Here is a 13,218-nt window from a genome sequence, read left to right on the forward strand (position 1 = left end):
ATCATGTGGTTTCTATGTGTCAGTACACCACCATCATGTGGTTTCTATGTGTCAGTACACCACCATCATGTGGTTTCTATGTGTCAGTACACCACCATCATGTGGTTTCTATCAGTACACCACCATCAGTACACCACCATCATGTGGTTTCTATGTGTCAGTACACCACCATCATGTGGTTTCTATGTGTCAGTACACCACCATCATGTGGTTTCTATGTCAGTACACCACCATCATGTGGTTTCTATGTCAGTACACCACCATCATGTGGTTTCTATGTCAGTACACCACCATCATGTGGTTTCTATGTGTCAGTACACCACCATCATGTGGTTTCTATGTCAGTACACCACCATCATGTGGTTTCTATGTGTCAGTACACCACCATCATGTGGTTTCTATGTCAGTACACCACCATCATGTGGTTTCTATGTGTCAGTACACCACCATCATGTGGTTTCTATGTGTCAGTACACCACCATCATGTGGTTTCTATGTCAGTACACCACCATCATGTGGTTTCTATGTGTCAGTACACCACCATCATGTGGTTTCTATGTCAGTACACCACCATCATGTGGTTTCTATGTCAGTACACCACCATCATGTGGTTTCTATGTCAGTACACCACCATCATGTGGTTTCTATGTCAGTACACCACCATCATGTGGTTTCTATGTCAGTACACCACCATCATGTGGTTTCTATGTCAGTACACCACCATCATGTGGTTTCTATGTCAGTACACCACCATCATGTGGTTTCTATGTCAGTACACCACCATCATGTGGTTTCTATGTGTCAGTACACCACCATCATGTGGTTTCTATGTCAGTACACCACCATCATGTGGTTTCTATGTGTCAGTACACCACCATCATGTGGTTTCTATGTCAGTACACCACCATCATGTGGTTTCTATGTGTCAGTACACCACCATCATGTGGTTTCTATGTCAGTACACCACCATCATGTGGTTTCTATGTCAGTACACCACCATCATGTGGTTTCTATGTGTCAGTACACCACCATCATGTGGTTTCTATGTCAGTACACCACCATCATGTGGTTTCTATGTGTCAGTACACCACCATCATGTGGTTTCTATGTCAGTACACCACCATCATGTGGTTTCACCACCACCATCATGTGGTTTCTATGTCAGTACACCACCATCATGTGGTTTCTATGTCAGTACACCACCATCATGTGGTTTCTATGTCAGTACACCACCATCATGTGGTTTCTATGTGTCACCATCACCACCACCATCATGTGGTTTCTATGTATGTACACCACCATCATGTGGTTTCTATGTGTCAGTACACCACCATCATGTGGTTTCTATGTCAGTACACCACCATCATGTGGTTTCTATGTCAGTACACCACCATCATGTGGTTTCTATGTCAGTACACCACCATCATGTGGTTTCTATGTCAGTACACCACCATCATGTGGTTTCTATGTCAGTACACCACCATCATGTGGTTTCTATGTCAGTACACCACCATCATGTGGTTTCATCATGTGGTTTCTATGTCAGTACACCACCATCATGTGGTTTCTATGTCAGTACACCACCATCATGTGGTTTCTATGTCAGTACACCACCATCATGTGGTTTCTATGTCAGTACACCACCATCATGTGGTTTCTATGTGTCAGTACACCACCATCATGTGGTTTCTATGTCAGTACACCACCATCATGTGGTTTCTATGTCAGTACACCACCATCATGTGGTTTCTATGTCAGTACACCACCATCATGTGGTTTCTATGTCAGTACACCACCATCATGTGGTTTCTCATGTGGTTTCTATGTGTCAGTACACCACCATCATGTGGTTTCTATGTCAGTACACCACCATATGTCAGTACACCACCATCATGTGGTTTCTATGTCAGTACACCACCATCATGTGGTTTCTATGTCAGTACACCACCATCATGTGGTTTCTATGTCAGTACACCACCATCATGTGGTTTCTATGTGTCAGTACACCACCATCATGTGGTTTCTATGTCAGTACACCACCATCATGTGGTTTCTATGTCAGTACACCACCATCATGTGGTGTCAGTACACCACCATCATGTGGTTTCTATGTGTCAGTACACCACCATCATGTGGTTTCTATGTCATACACCACCATCATGTGGTTTCTATGTCAGTACACCACCATCATGTGGTTTCTATGTGTCAGTACACCACCATCATGTGGTTTCTATGTCAGTACACCACCATCATGTGGTTTCTATGTCAGTACACCACCATCATGTGGTTTCTATGTCAGTACACCACCATCATGTGGTTTCTATGTGTCAGTACACCACCATCATGTGGTTTCTATGTCAGTACACCACCATCATGTGGTTTCTATGTCAGTACACCACCATCATGTGGTTTCTATGTCAGTACACCACCATCATGTGGTTTCTACACCATCATGTGGTTTCTATGTCAGTACACCACCATCATGTGGTTTCTATGTCAGTACACCACCATCATGTGGTTTCTATGTGTCAGTACACCACCATCATGTGGTTTCTATGTCAGTACACCACCATCATGTGGTTTCTATGTCAGTACACCACCATCATGTGGTTTCTATGTCAGTACACCACCATCATGTGTCAGTACACCACCATCATGTGGTTTCTATGTCAGTACACCACCATCATGTGGTTTCTATGTGTCAGTACACCACCATCATGTGGTTTCTATGTCAGTACACCACCATCATGTGGTTTCTATGTGTCAGTACACCACCATCATGTGGTTTCTATGTGTCAGTACACCACCATCATGTGGTTTCTATGTGGTTTGTGTCAGTACACCACCATCATGTGGTTTCTATGTGTCAGTACACCACCATCATGTGGTTTCTATGTGTCAGTACACCACATCATCATGTGGTTTCTATGTCAGTACACCACCATCATGTGGTTTCTATGTCAGTACACCACCATCATGTGGTTTCTATGTCAGTACACCACCATCATGTGGTTTCTATGTCAGTACACCACCATCATGTGGTTTCTATGTCAGTACACCACCATCATGTGGTTTCTATGTCAGTACACCACCATCATGTGGTTTCTATGTGTCAGTACACCACCATCATGTGGTTTCTATGTGTCAGTACACCACCATCATGTACACCACCATGGTTTCTATGTCAGTACACCACCATCATGTGGTTTCTATGTCAGTACACCACCATCATGTGGTTTCTATGTTTACACCACCATCATGTGGTTTCTATGTGTCAGTACACCACCATCATGTGGTTTCTATGTCAGTACACCACCATCATGTGGTTTCTATGTGTCAGTACACCACCATCATGTGGTTTCTATGTCAGTACACCACCATCATGTGGTTTCTATGTACACCACCATCAGTGTGGTTTCTATGTCAGTACACCACCATCATGGTTTCTATGTTCAGTACACCACCATCATGTGGTTTCATGTCAGTACACCACCATCATGTGGTTTCTATGTCAGTACACCACCATCATGTGGTTTCTATGTCAGTACACCACCATCATGTGGTTTCTATGTGTCAGTACACCACCATCATGTGGTTTCTATGTGTCAGTACACCACCATCATGTGGTTTCTATGTGTCAGTACACCACCATCATGTGGTTTCTATGTCAGTACACCACCATCATGTGGTTTCTATGTCAGTACACCACCATCATGTGGTTTCTCTTTTCATGTGGTTTCCTAACCACCATCATGTGGTTTCCAGTAGCCACCATCATGTGGAGTAGTAGTGCTGATCTCGGATCAGATCCTCCTTGTCCATGCAATCTTATTAGTTATGATATAAAACAAAAACTGATCCTAGATCATCACAGTGACAATATCGGAAAAGACCCTGATATTTTCCAGGCTATATCACATCCGGGTGTGATTGGGAGTCCCGTATGGCGTGGCACAATTGGCCCAGCGGCGTCGTCCGGGTTTGGCCGGTGTAGGCAGTCATTGTAAGAATAAGAATTTGTTCTTAACTGACTTGCCTCGTTAAATAAAGGTTAAATGAGATCACAGGTAACCTGGTCCCCAGGCTCCAGATAATGAGCCGGCTGGTCAATGAGATCACAGGTAACCAGTTTCTCAAGAGGGCGTGCCTGAGTAAATACTGAGAGGAACTTTCCACCAGTATAACCAGTGGTATCAGAGAGAGAGAGACTTTCCACCAGTATAACCAGTGGTATCAGAGAGAGAGAGAGACTTTCCACCAGTATAACCAGTGGTATCAGAGAGAGAGACTTTCCACCAGTATAACCAGTGGTATCAGAGAGAGAGAGAGACTTTCCACCAGTATAACCAGTGGTATCAGAGAGAGACTTTCCACCAGTATAACCAGTGGTATCAGAGAGAGAGAGACTTTCCACCAGTATAACCAGTGGTATCAGAGAGAGAGACTTTCCACCAGTATAACCAGTGGTATCAGAGAGAGAGAGACTTTCCACCAGTATAACCAGTGGACTTTCCACCAGTATAACCAGTGGTATCAGAGAGAGAGAGACTTTCCACCAGTATAACCAGTGGTATCAGAGAGAGAGACTTTCCACCAGTATAACCAGTGGTATCAGAGAGAGAGACTTTCCACCAGTATAACCAGTGGTATCAGAGAGAGAGACTTTCCACCAGTATAACCAGTGGTATCAGAGAGAGACTTTCCACCAGTATAACCAGTGGTATCAGAGAGAGAGACTTTCCACCAGTATAACCAGTGGTATCAGAGAGAGAGACTTTCCACCAGTATAACCAGTGGTATCAGAGAGAGAGAGACTTTCCACCAGTATAACCAGTGGTATCAGAGAGAGAGAGACTTTCCACCAGTATAACCAGTGGTATCAGAGAGAGAGAGAGAGACTTTCCACCAGTATAACCAGTGGTATCAGAGAGAGAGAGAGACTTTCCACCAGTATAACCAGTGGTATCAGAGAGAGATACTTTCCACCAGCATAACCAGTGGTATCAGAGAGAGAGAGACTTTCCACCAGTATAACCAGTGGTATCAGAGAGAGAGAGACTTTCCACCAGTATAACCAGTGGTATCAGAGAGAGAGACTTTCCACCAGTATAACCAGTGGTATCTGAGAGAGAGAGACTTTCCACCAGTATAACCAGTGGTATCAGAGAGAGAGAGAGACTTTCCACCAGTATAACCAGTGGTATCAGAGAGAGAGAGACTTTCCACCAGTATAACCAGTGGTATCAGAGAGAGAGAGACTTTCCACCAGTATAACCAGTGGTATCAGAGAGAGAGAGACTTTCCACCAGATACTTTCCACCAGCATAACCAGTGGTATCAGAGAGAGAGAGACTTTCCACCAGTATAACCAGTGGTATCAGAGAGTGAGAGACTTTCCACCAGTATAACCAGTGGTATCAGAGAGAGAGACTTTCCACCAGTATAACCAGTGGTATCAGAGAGAGAGACTTTCCACCAGTATAACCAGTGGTATCAGAGAGAGAGAGACTTTCCACCAGTTGTATCTGAGAGAGTCTATTTAATTTATATTGTTCTCTATGTTCAAAATGTTTGAAAATATGTTTTATAGTTTTATGCTCATTAATTCATTGTGGATTTATGGTAGAACTTTGAGAATTGATTTTGATATGCCACATCATTTAATTTCTCACACAAGAACATTAATTAAGAGTCTGTAATAGAATATCACTCATCCAGTCTCACAGTAAGAATAGGTTTTATTACTCAATTATGCTGAGTCATTAACTAAAATTCATTATTACACTTCTCTACCCACCCTCCCTCTCCTCCCTCCCCCCCCCCCCTTCCCATCTCCCTCCTCCCTCTCACTGGGAAGAAAGAACGGAGGGAGGATCCAGCACAGCTGAGGCGGTTGGTTGGTTGCTAACCAACCAGTTAAACAGGAACAACTAGACAAGCAGAGGAAAGAGAGGACACATGTAGGATGGAGACGTTGATAAAGCACATTCCAGAAACCTTGTTCCTTACATAATAAACTAGTTAACATGTTACTGTAAGTTGCTCTCAACACTTTCCATTAAGTTGTTCTGTAACACTTACCATTAAGTTGCTCTCAACACTTTCCATTAAGTTGTTGTTCTCTGTAACACTTTCCATTAAGTTGCTCTGTAACACTTTCATTAGTTGCTCTGTAACACTCTACAGTAAGTTGTTCTGTAACACTCTACGGTAAGTTGTTCTGTAACACTCTACATTAAGTTGCTCTGTAACACTTTCCATTAAGTTGTTCTGTAACACTCTACGGTAAGTTGCTCTGTAACACTTTCCATTAAGTTGCTCTGTAACACTCTACAGTAAGTTGTTCTGTAACACTCTACGGTAAGTTGTTCTGTAACACTCTACAGTAAGTTGTTCTGTAACACTCTACGGTAAGTTGTTCTGTAACACTCTACGGTAAGTTGTTCTGTAACACTCTACGGTAAGTTGTTCTGTAACACTCACCATTAAGTTGCTCTGTAACACTTTCCATTAAGTTGTTCTGTAACACTCTACGGTAAGTTGCTCTGTAACACTTACCATTAAGTTGCTCTGTAACACTCTACAGTAAGTTGTTCTGTAACACTCTACGGTAAGTTGTTCTGTAACACTCTACGGTAAGTTGCTCGTAACACTTACCATTAAGTTGCTCTGTAACACTCTACGGTAAGTTGCTCTGTAACACTCACCATTAAGTTGCTCTGTAGTTGTTCTGTAACACTCAGTAAGTCAACACTCACCATTGTTTCTGTAACACTTTACATTAAGTTGCTCTGTAACACTCTACGGTAAGTTGCTCTCTCACTCAGTGGTAGTTGTTCTGTAAACTAGTAAGTTGTTCTGTAAACTCTACAACTCATGTATTCACGTACATTAACACTCTTAAGTTGCTCTGACCCAACATACAGTTGTTCTGTAAATCGGTAGTTGCTCTGTAAAACGGTAAGAACACTCTGCGGTAAGGTGTTCTGTAACACTTTACATTAAGTTGTTCTGTAACACTTTACATTAAGTTGCTCTGTAACACTCTGCGGTAAGTTGCTCTCATACAGTGGTAGTAGTAAAAACTACAACTCATGTATTCACGTACATTCACTTAGTGACCCAACATACAGACTAGAACTCTAGAAACAGAACATATATGTAAATATATATACCATATATATATATACTGTATATGGTATATATATATATATATGGTATATATATATATATATACACAGGTTATATGACTATGCAACACCTCTCATGTTCACCATGTAGCCTACACAACTATATTGGCCCTGTATCAGATCCTCCAATACGGTACATTCCTTGTCCATTATAAACTGTAGACATTGTTCCCTTCACAATAGAGAAAGCAGAGCTAACTCTCTCTCCCTGGTGTTGGTATAGCAGGGCCTCTACGTGGTGTCAGTGGTAAGACAACCCCTCAGTGTTCCCGTGCCTCAAGTCTCTCTTTACAGCAATCAATCCCCGACCCATGCTCATCTTTACCTGCAAGTCGGTCTTGCTCCTTCAACCTGCCAGGGATTCACATGAATTATTTGCCGAGGATACTGAAGGCATTTGATAGTGCACTTTCTCTCTGAGTCTTGGTGTCTCTTTCTGTCTCGGTGCCTCTCATGTGTCTCTGTGTCAGTCTCTCTTTCTGTCTCCCTTTCTCTGTTTGCATTGTCAGAATGTACCACGTGCCGGTAGGACATAAAAAATACTTTGGCACATGATATGTGTTGGTTATCTAGTCCTTCTAATGAAGTAACTGTAGCCTGTACTTGTAAATGTCACTGAAGTTCTCATTAAACAGGTAAAACAACTTACAACCAGAAACACACAACAATGGTCTCCATGAGAGGTGCTGGGTTTGCAACCCTCGCCATTCTTTATTCAGGACTTGTTGCCAACAACATATGGGGCAGTTATGTGGTGAGCATCGGTAGTTGTAGACCTATATGGTAATGGGGTGAATATGGAGGCATGTTCACAGGGGCCTCTTTTTCTTTTGATCTTAGGACCAATATTTCAACCATTATCAACCAGACCACCATCATAAAGTGTAATACATGTAGGAAATAAGACGATGCCTTTTCCTCTCAGTTCATAAACGATCACTTCATTTGCAGACACTGACTGAACCAGCCCTGTTTCCTTCAGTGACTGAATTACATCCTGTCCATGGCATTGAGTACAAACAGGAATACAAGGAACACACTGGACAAGTTCAAACTATATGGCACTACAATATATATATTATTGACAGAATGGACAAAGTGACACGTTTCAGTTAATTAAGTGCAATAAATTGTCTTCATGAGAGCATGAGTGAAGAGAAAATTTGACCATACAATAACAAGAAATAGTGCGAAATGACGGTCAAGCAGTGCGCAATGACGCACCATGCATATGCTAGAGCCATATGGCTCTGTCTTTGTGGGCTATGCCAATATAATCCAAGGAAGTGTGGCAGCTACCATTGCCATCAATGTGAATATCACAAGCAGAACGACCAAGCAACGTGCTGTTGTACAAATCTTGACACGCCGTCTCCTGCGGTTGGGTTGGAGAACAACAGGGATAGTGTCCAGGCTAACCGCATCTTCATCGGCCATGGGGCGGCCCTGGGCACTGATGATGAAAATCTGAGAGTTTCTGTGGTCGGGAGTGATCAGTGACAGTATCCGTCGACTCCTGAATCTCTCTGAAATACACCTAAAACGTCTCACAATCCAGCTCAGTCCACTTGAATCAGACGGTGAGCTACTATGCCCTGACGCGCGTCGTGCTTCATGGTGATGCTGTGGGTAACCAGGTGCTGGTGGAGGGGCAGGAACCTTCAAGGTCTGCCCGCCTGCTGCCTCGAGAGGAACCCCAACCTCATGTTGCTTCTTGATGAAAGTCAGGTGTCGGCAGACAGGACAGATGATGGTGTCTCTGATGACGCCGTCCCTGTTGATACTGACCAAGGTTTTGACCAGACAGTCGTGGCAGAAAACGTGTCCGCAGCTCAGGGTCCTCTCCGTGCCAGAGAGCCTTTCATAACACACGGGACACTCTGAGTCCTCCTGGCTCTGCGAGTCCCGGTCTTCCGCTTGATGTCCGTCTAATGGTGTCATCCTGGAGCCTTTACGCGCTGCCTGGCAGTGCTATCCACACCGCTGGTGCACCATGGAATCTCCAAAAATCCTAATAACAGCTGTGCGCGACACCACGGGATTTGACTATAGCTCCAACAGCGAGAATAAAGCTGATTTCATTAGGTTAAGATCCCGAACCCATCTGCCTGAAAGCCTGTTGCACTGGCTGAGTGAAACAAAACACGTGCCACTCCTCCCGTACAGGGCAGTGTCTCCGTCTCAGGGAGGGCTGTCATCTATATCCATAGGCTACACCTGTGTGACTCGCTGCTCTTCTGGTGCGTTCAGTTTCCCCTGAGTGACAAAATCAGACAAACAGGATTTGGAATGTTTGAGAAAGAACACTGCAAATGTAATTCCAGTGACAGCCATGTCCCACCATTCTCCAAACCACGCAGTCTGACCCACAGAACAGATAAACTATGTGTTATTGAGGTTGACTTCATAGAAATGCCTTGTAATTAATTTGATATTGGTGCGCACCCTTACGGAAAAGATTACAGTATAACTGCCATTAGAGTGAGTATAATTGCAGTATGCTGCAAATACTGTGTACAAAATAACACAGTTCTTCTACTGTTGTAATTCTTCCAGTGCAACTGCAGTTAGTTACAGTGTAGTATAACTCACTGCAGTTATTCTGCAATTACTGTGTCCAAAATACCAGAGTCAAATACACGTTTACTGCAGTTTCAAAAGTGCAACCATTTTTTGTAAGGGCATAGCCAATAAGCTAAACATAAAATAAATACTGGCCCACTGAATACAACATTTTGGCTATATCCACTCAAATACGAAATACTCGCAACCGGCTACTATGGGAAGTGCAGTATTGCTACAACTATTAGACTATTAAATTCCTTTCTAGGCTGCCTGTGAATGAGGATTTGATAGGCGGTTCCTATGGAGGCTACTGCCTACGCATCATCTGACTTCACTGCATTACTAATTTCTCAGCATAATAGCGCCACCTTGTGGTCAGGACGAGGCAAATCAGAGGTCCAACCCTGGAGCGTCACATTTGACGTACGTATGATTTCATCACGTGCCACCGCGTCGGAAGCTACGTTACTTCCGAGAGTCGCGTTGGCGTTTTCTAAACAGAGACAGACATTTCGATGAAGACAGTCCAGGGTCAGAAGATGTGGCGACTGTAACTGAATCTGGAGCCAGACACACGGATTGGACATGCCCAGGTTAGGACTTTGATTTACATGTTTACATTGGTTACTTTACCAAAATCTAGCTAGCTGGTTAACCTGTGTTTTCGACTTGAGCAGGCTTTGAACGACGAGCAGCCAGCGGCTCACCAAACCAGTGACAGCTGAAAATAGGTTGTTGAACTTGCCGTTTGGTGCCATGTTAGTCTTGCTAGCTAATAATTGTGTATTTGATTTAGCGACAGTGATGTTGACGAGCTAATGGTTTCCTTTTCTGGCATACTAGTTACACATGTTTTACTGTGTAGAAACAGTCCGTATCAGACAGTGTTGACATGTTGTCTAGTGGTGGTTTCGTATGACAAGCAAAAAAAGCCGGCTACCAGTAACGTTACCAGCCGGTCTCATCCCTGGAACCAGTTAGAGGTGATTCACGTCAGGACTGAGTGATTACCGGTCTCGTTGCCTGTGGATACCACGTCCTATTTATTCCGCCTCACCTTGTCCCTCACTGACCGCACCTGGTCAGCCGACTCCTGTAAACTACATACAGTTGATCTTAGCTAATGTAATAATGTGGCATTTAGCCTAGAATGTTTCTTGCCACCAAATATTCCGGGAATGTAAATGTTGTTTATCATCATAGGGGTGGATGTGTCTTAATTGTACATAGAGTAAGAATTTCACCTAAATTGTAGCTACTGCTTTGTTCCGTGGAGTCTTAAGCTGCTGCTGTGGAAACCAATGTAATGATGCCAGCCGGTAGCCACATGCACTTAGCTAGTATAAAAACGGTCTAAGATCTCTACCAAATAAGGCATTCCCCAGGGTCTCACAACCACCGTAACTCTGTGACTGGATGTCACAACAGGGAGTATGTCTGGTCTGCTGCACAGCCTGCCTACTATACACACTGCTACACACTAGCCCTGAACCCTCAAAGCCTGTCCCAGACCTCTGGTGGAAGTGGGAGGATTTTAGTTTCCTGGAAATAACGTAACTCACAGAGAATTTGGTGTGAGCCCGCGTAGTGCGTCAGCCACTCTCACTCCGAGTAAACAGCCAGACAGAGAGACGTCATCTGCATCAGAGGGAAGAGGAAGCCAAGAGGAGAGTGGACAGGAAAACCACAGACTCCACTACCTTCCTCTGTTGGCTAGTTAGCCTGCCCTGTTCTAAACCATGGGTAAATATAACCAGATGGTCCCTCTGCTGTTGGCTTGGTAGTAGAGTCTACATACTGTGGCCCAAATGGTACCCTATTCCCTATATAGTGTGCTTCTTTTGACCAATGCTTCACTGCTCTGGTCAAAAGTAGTGCACTTAATAGTGAGTAGGTTGCCATTTGGGACACGAGCCCACGTGTTCTGCACACCAGGATGCCACCCAACATGCCTGCGCTGGAATGGGTACAAAAATGGAGAGAAAAGAATCTGTCTCCCTTTTCCTGAAGCTGGGTCTTCTGTGCTGAAAATCACTGTCAGTGAGTGAACCTGGTATTGTCTTTCATATCCTGGTTTGTTGTTTGTAAATGAACACAAAACACTACTGCCAGCTGAGTGTAACCTAAAGATTTGTCTTATTTATCACCATGGAAACAACAGCTAGTCTGTTATTGAGACTCACATTCCAGTCTTTTGCTTCTCTGTGATAAAGGGATGAATGGAGAGACTTGTGTTTTCAAACCTTCCTCTCTCATAGCTCCGACTGAGATTTCACCTCAGTGGACGTGTTGTTCACGTGGTAGCCTAATAACATTACATCATGTTGGCTATACTATCATTAGCCCAGTTTGGCTACGCATAGCTAACATGATGCTAACATGATGATCTATCATTAGCCTAGTTCAGCTAAGGTCATCATGTTAGCTATACTATCATTAGCCTAGTTCAGCTAGTATCTTAGACTAGGCTATGTTGACAGTATCAAAACCAGTCTTCAGGACACAATCCAGTTATGTGCTAGTAAATTGCATCACCATGCTTCAGTCTCCACCTTGGTGTTGACATTCTCCTCAGTTTCCTGAGTGAGTCCCAGTAGTAGTGGTGTAACGACAGTTTCCTGAGTGAGTCCCAGTAGTAGTGGTGTAACGACAGTTTCCTGAGTGAGTCCCAGTAGTAGTGGTGTAACGACACGGTTTCCTGAGTGAGTCCCAGTAGTAGTGGTGTAACGACACGGTTTCCTGAGTGAGTCCCAGTAGTAGTGGTGTAACGACACGGTTTCCTGAGTGAGTCCCAGTAGTAGTGGTGTAACGACACGGTTTCCTGAGTGAGTCCCAGTAGTAGTGGTGTAACGACACGGTTTCCTGAGTGAGTCCCAGTAGTAGTGGTGTAACGACACGGTTTCCTGAGTGAGTCCCAGTAGTAGTGGTGTAACGACAGTTTCCTGAGTGAGTCCCAGTAGTAGTGGTGTAACGACAGTTTCCTGAGTGAGTCCCAGTAGTAGTGGTGTAATGACAGTTTCTGAGTGAGTCCCAGTAGTAGTGGTGTAACGACAGTTTCCTGAGTGAGTCCCAGTAGTAGTGGTGTAACGACAGTTTCCTGAGTGAGTCCCAGTAGTAGTGGTGTAACGACAGTTTCCTGAGTGAGTCCCAGTAGTAGTGGTGTAACGACACGGTTTCCTGAGTGAGTCCCAGTAGTAGTGGTGTAACGACAGCACGGTTTCCTGAGTGAGTCCCAGTAGTAGTGGTGTAACGACACGGTTTCCTGAGTGAGTCCCAGTAGTAGTGGTGTAACGACACGGTTTCCTGAGTGAGTCCCAGTAGTAGTGGTGTAACGACACGGTTTCCTGAGTGAGTCCCAGTAGTAGTGGTGTAAGCGACACGGTTTCCTGAGTGAGTCCCAGTAGTAGTGGTGTAACGACACGGTTTCCTGAGTGAGTCCCAGTAGTAGTGGTGTAACGACAGT

The 13,218-nt window shown here is 44.0% G+C and overlaps 1 protein-coding gene and 1 pseudogene across 1 annotated transcript; one reads left to right on the forward strand and one right to left on the reverse strand.

Moving 5' to 3' along the window:
- Nucleotides 1–7,878: 7,878 nt before the first annotated feature.
- Nucleotides 7,879–9,345, reverse strand: LOC135530607 (RING finger protein 222-like). The gene has a single exon (XM_064958903.1). It carries the CDS (start codon nucleotides 9,129–9,131, stop codon nucleotides 8,454–8,456), a length of 678 nt encoding a protein of 225 aa, XP_064814975.1. The 5' UTR covers nucleotides 9,132–9,345; the 3' UTR covers nucleotides 7,879–8,453.
- Nucleotides 9,346–10,265: 920 nt separating this feature from the next.
- The window catches only part of LOC135530611 (nuclear distribution protein nudE-like 1-B), a 34,099-nt pseudogene continuing 31,146 nt past the window's right edge, over nucleotides 10,266–13,218 (forward strand).

The sequence above is a fragment of the Oncorhynchus masou genome, unplaced genomic scaffold (assembly GCF_036934945.1).
Source record: "Oncorhynchus masou masou isolate Uvic2021 unplaced genomic scaffold, UVic_Omas_1.1 unplaced_scaffold_1395, whole genome shotgun sequence".
Lineage (NCBI taxonomy): Eukaryota > Metazoa > Chordata > Actinopteri > Salmoniformes > Salmonidae > Oncorhynchus > Oncorhynchus masou.

Excerpts from the sequence above, each read along its gene's own strand:
- LOC135530607 (XM_064958903.1), bottom strand. The coding sequence starts at position 9,131 with ATGACACCATTAGACGGACATCAAGCGGAAGACCGGGACTCGCAGAGC.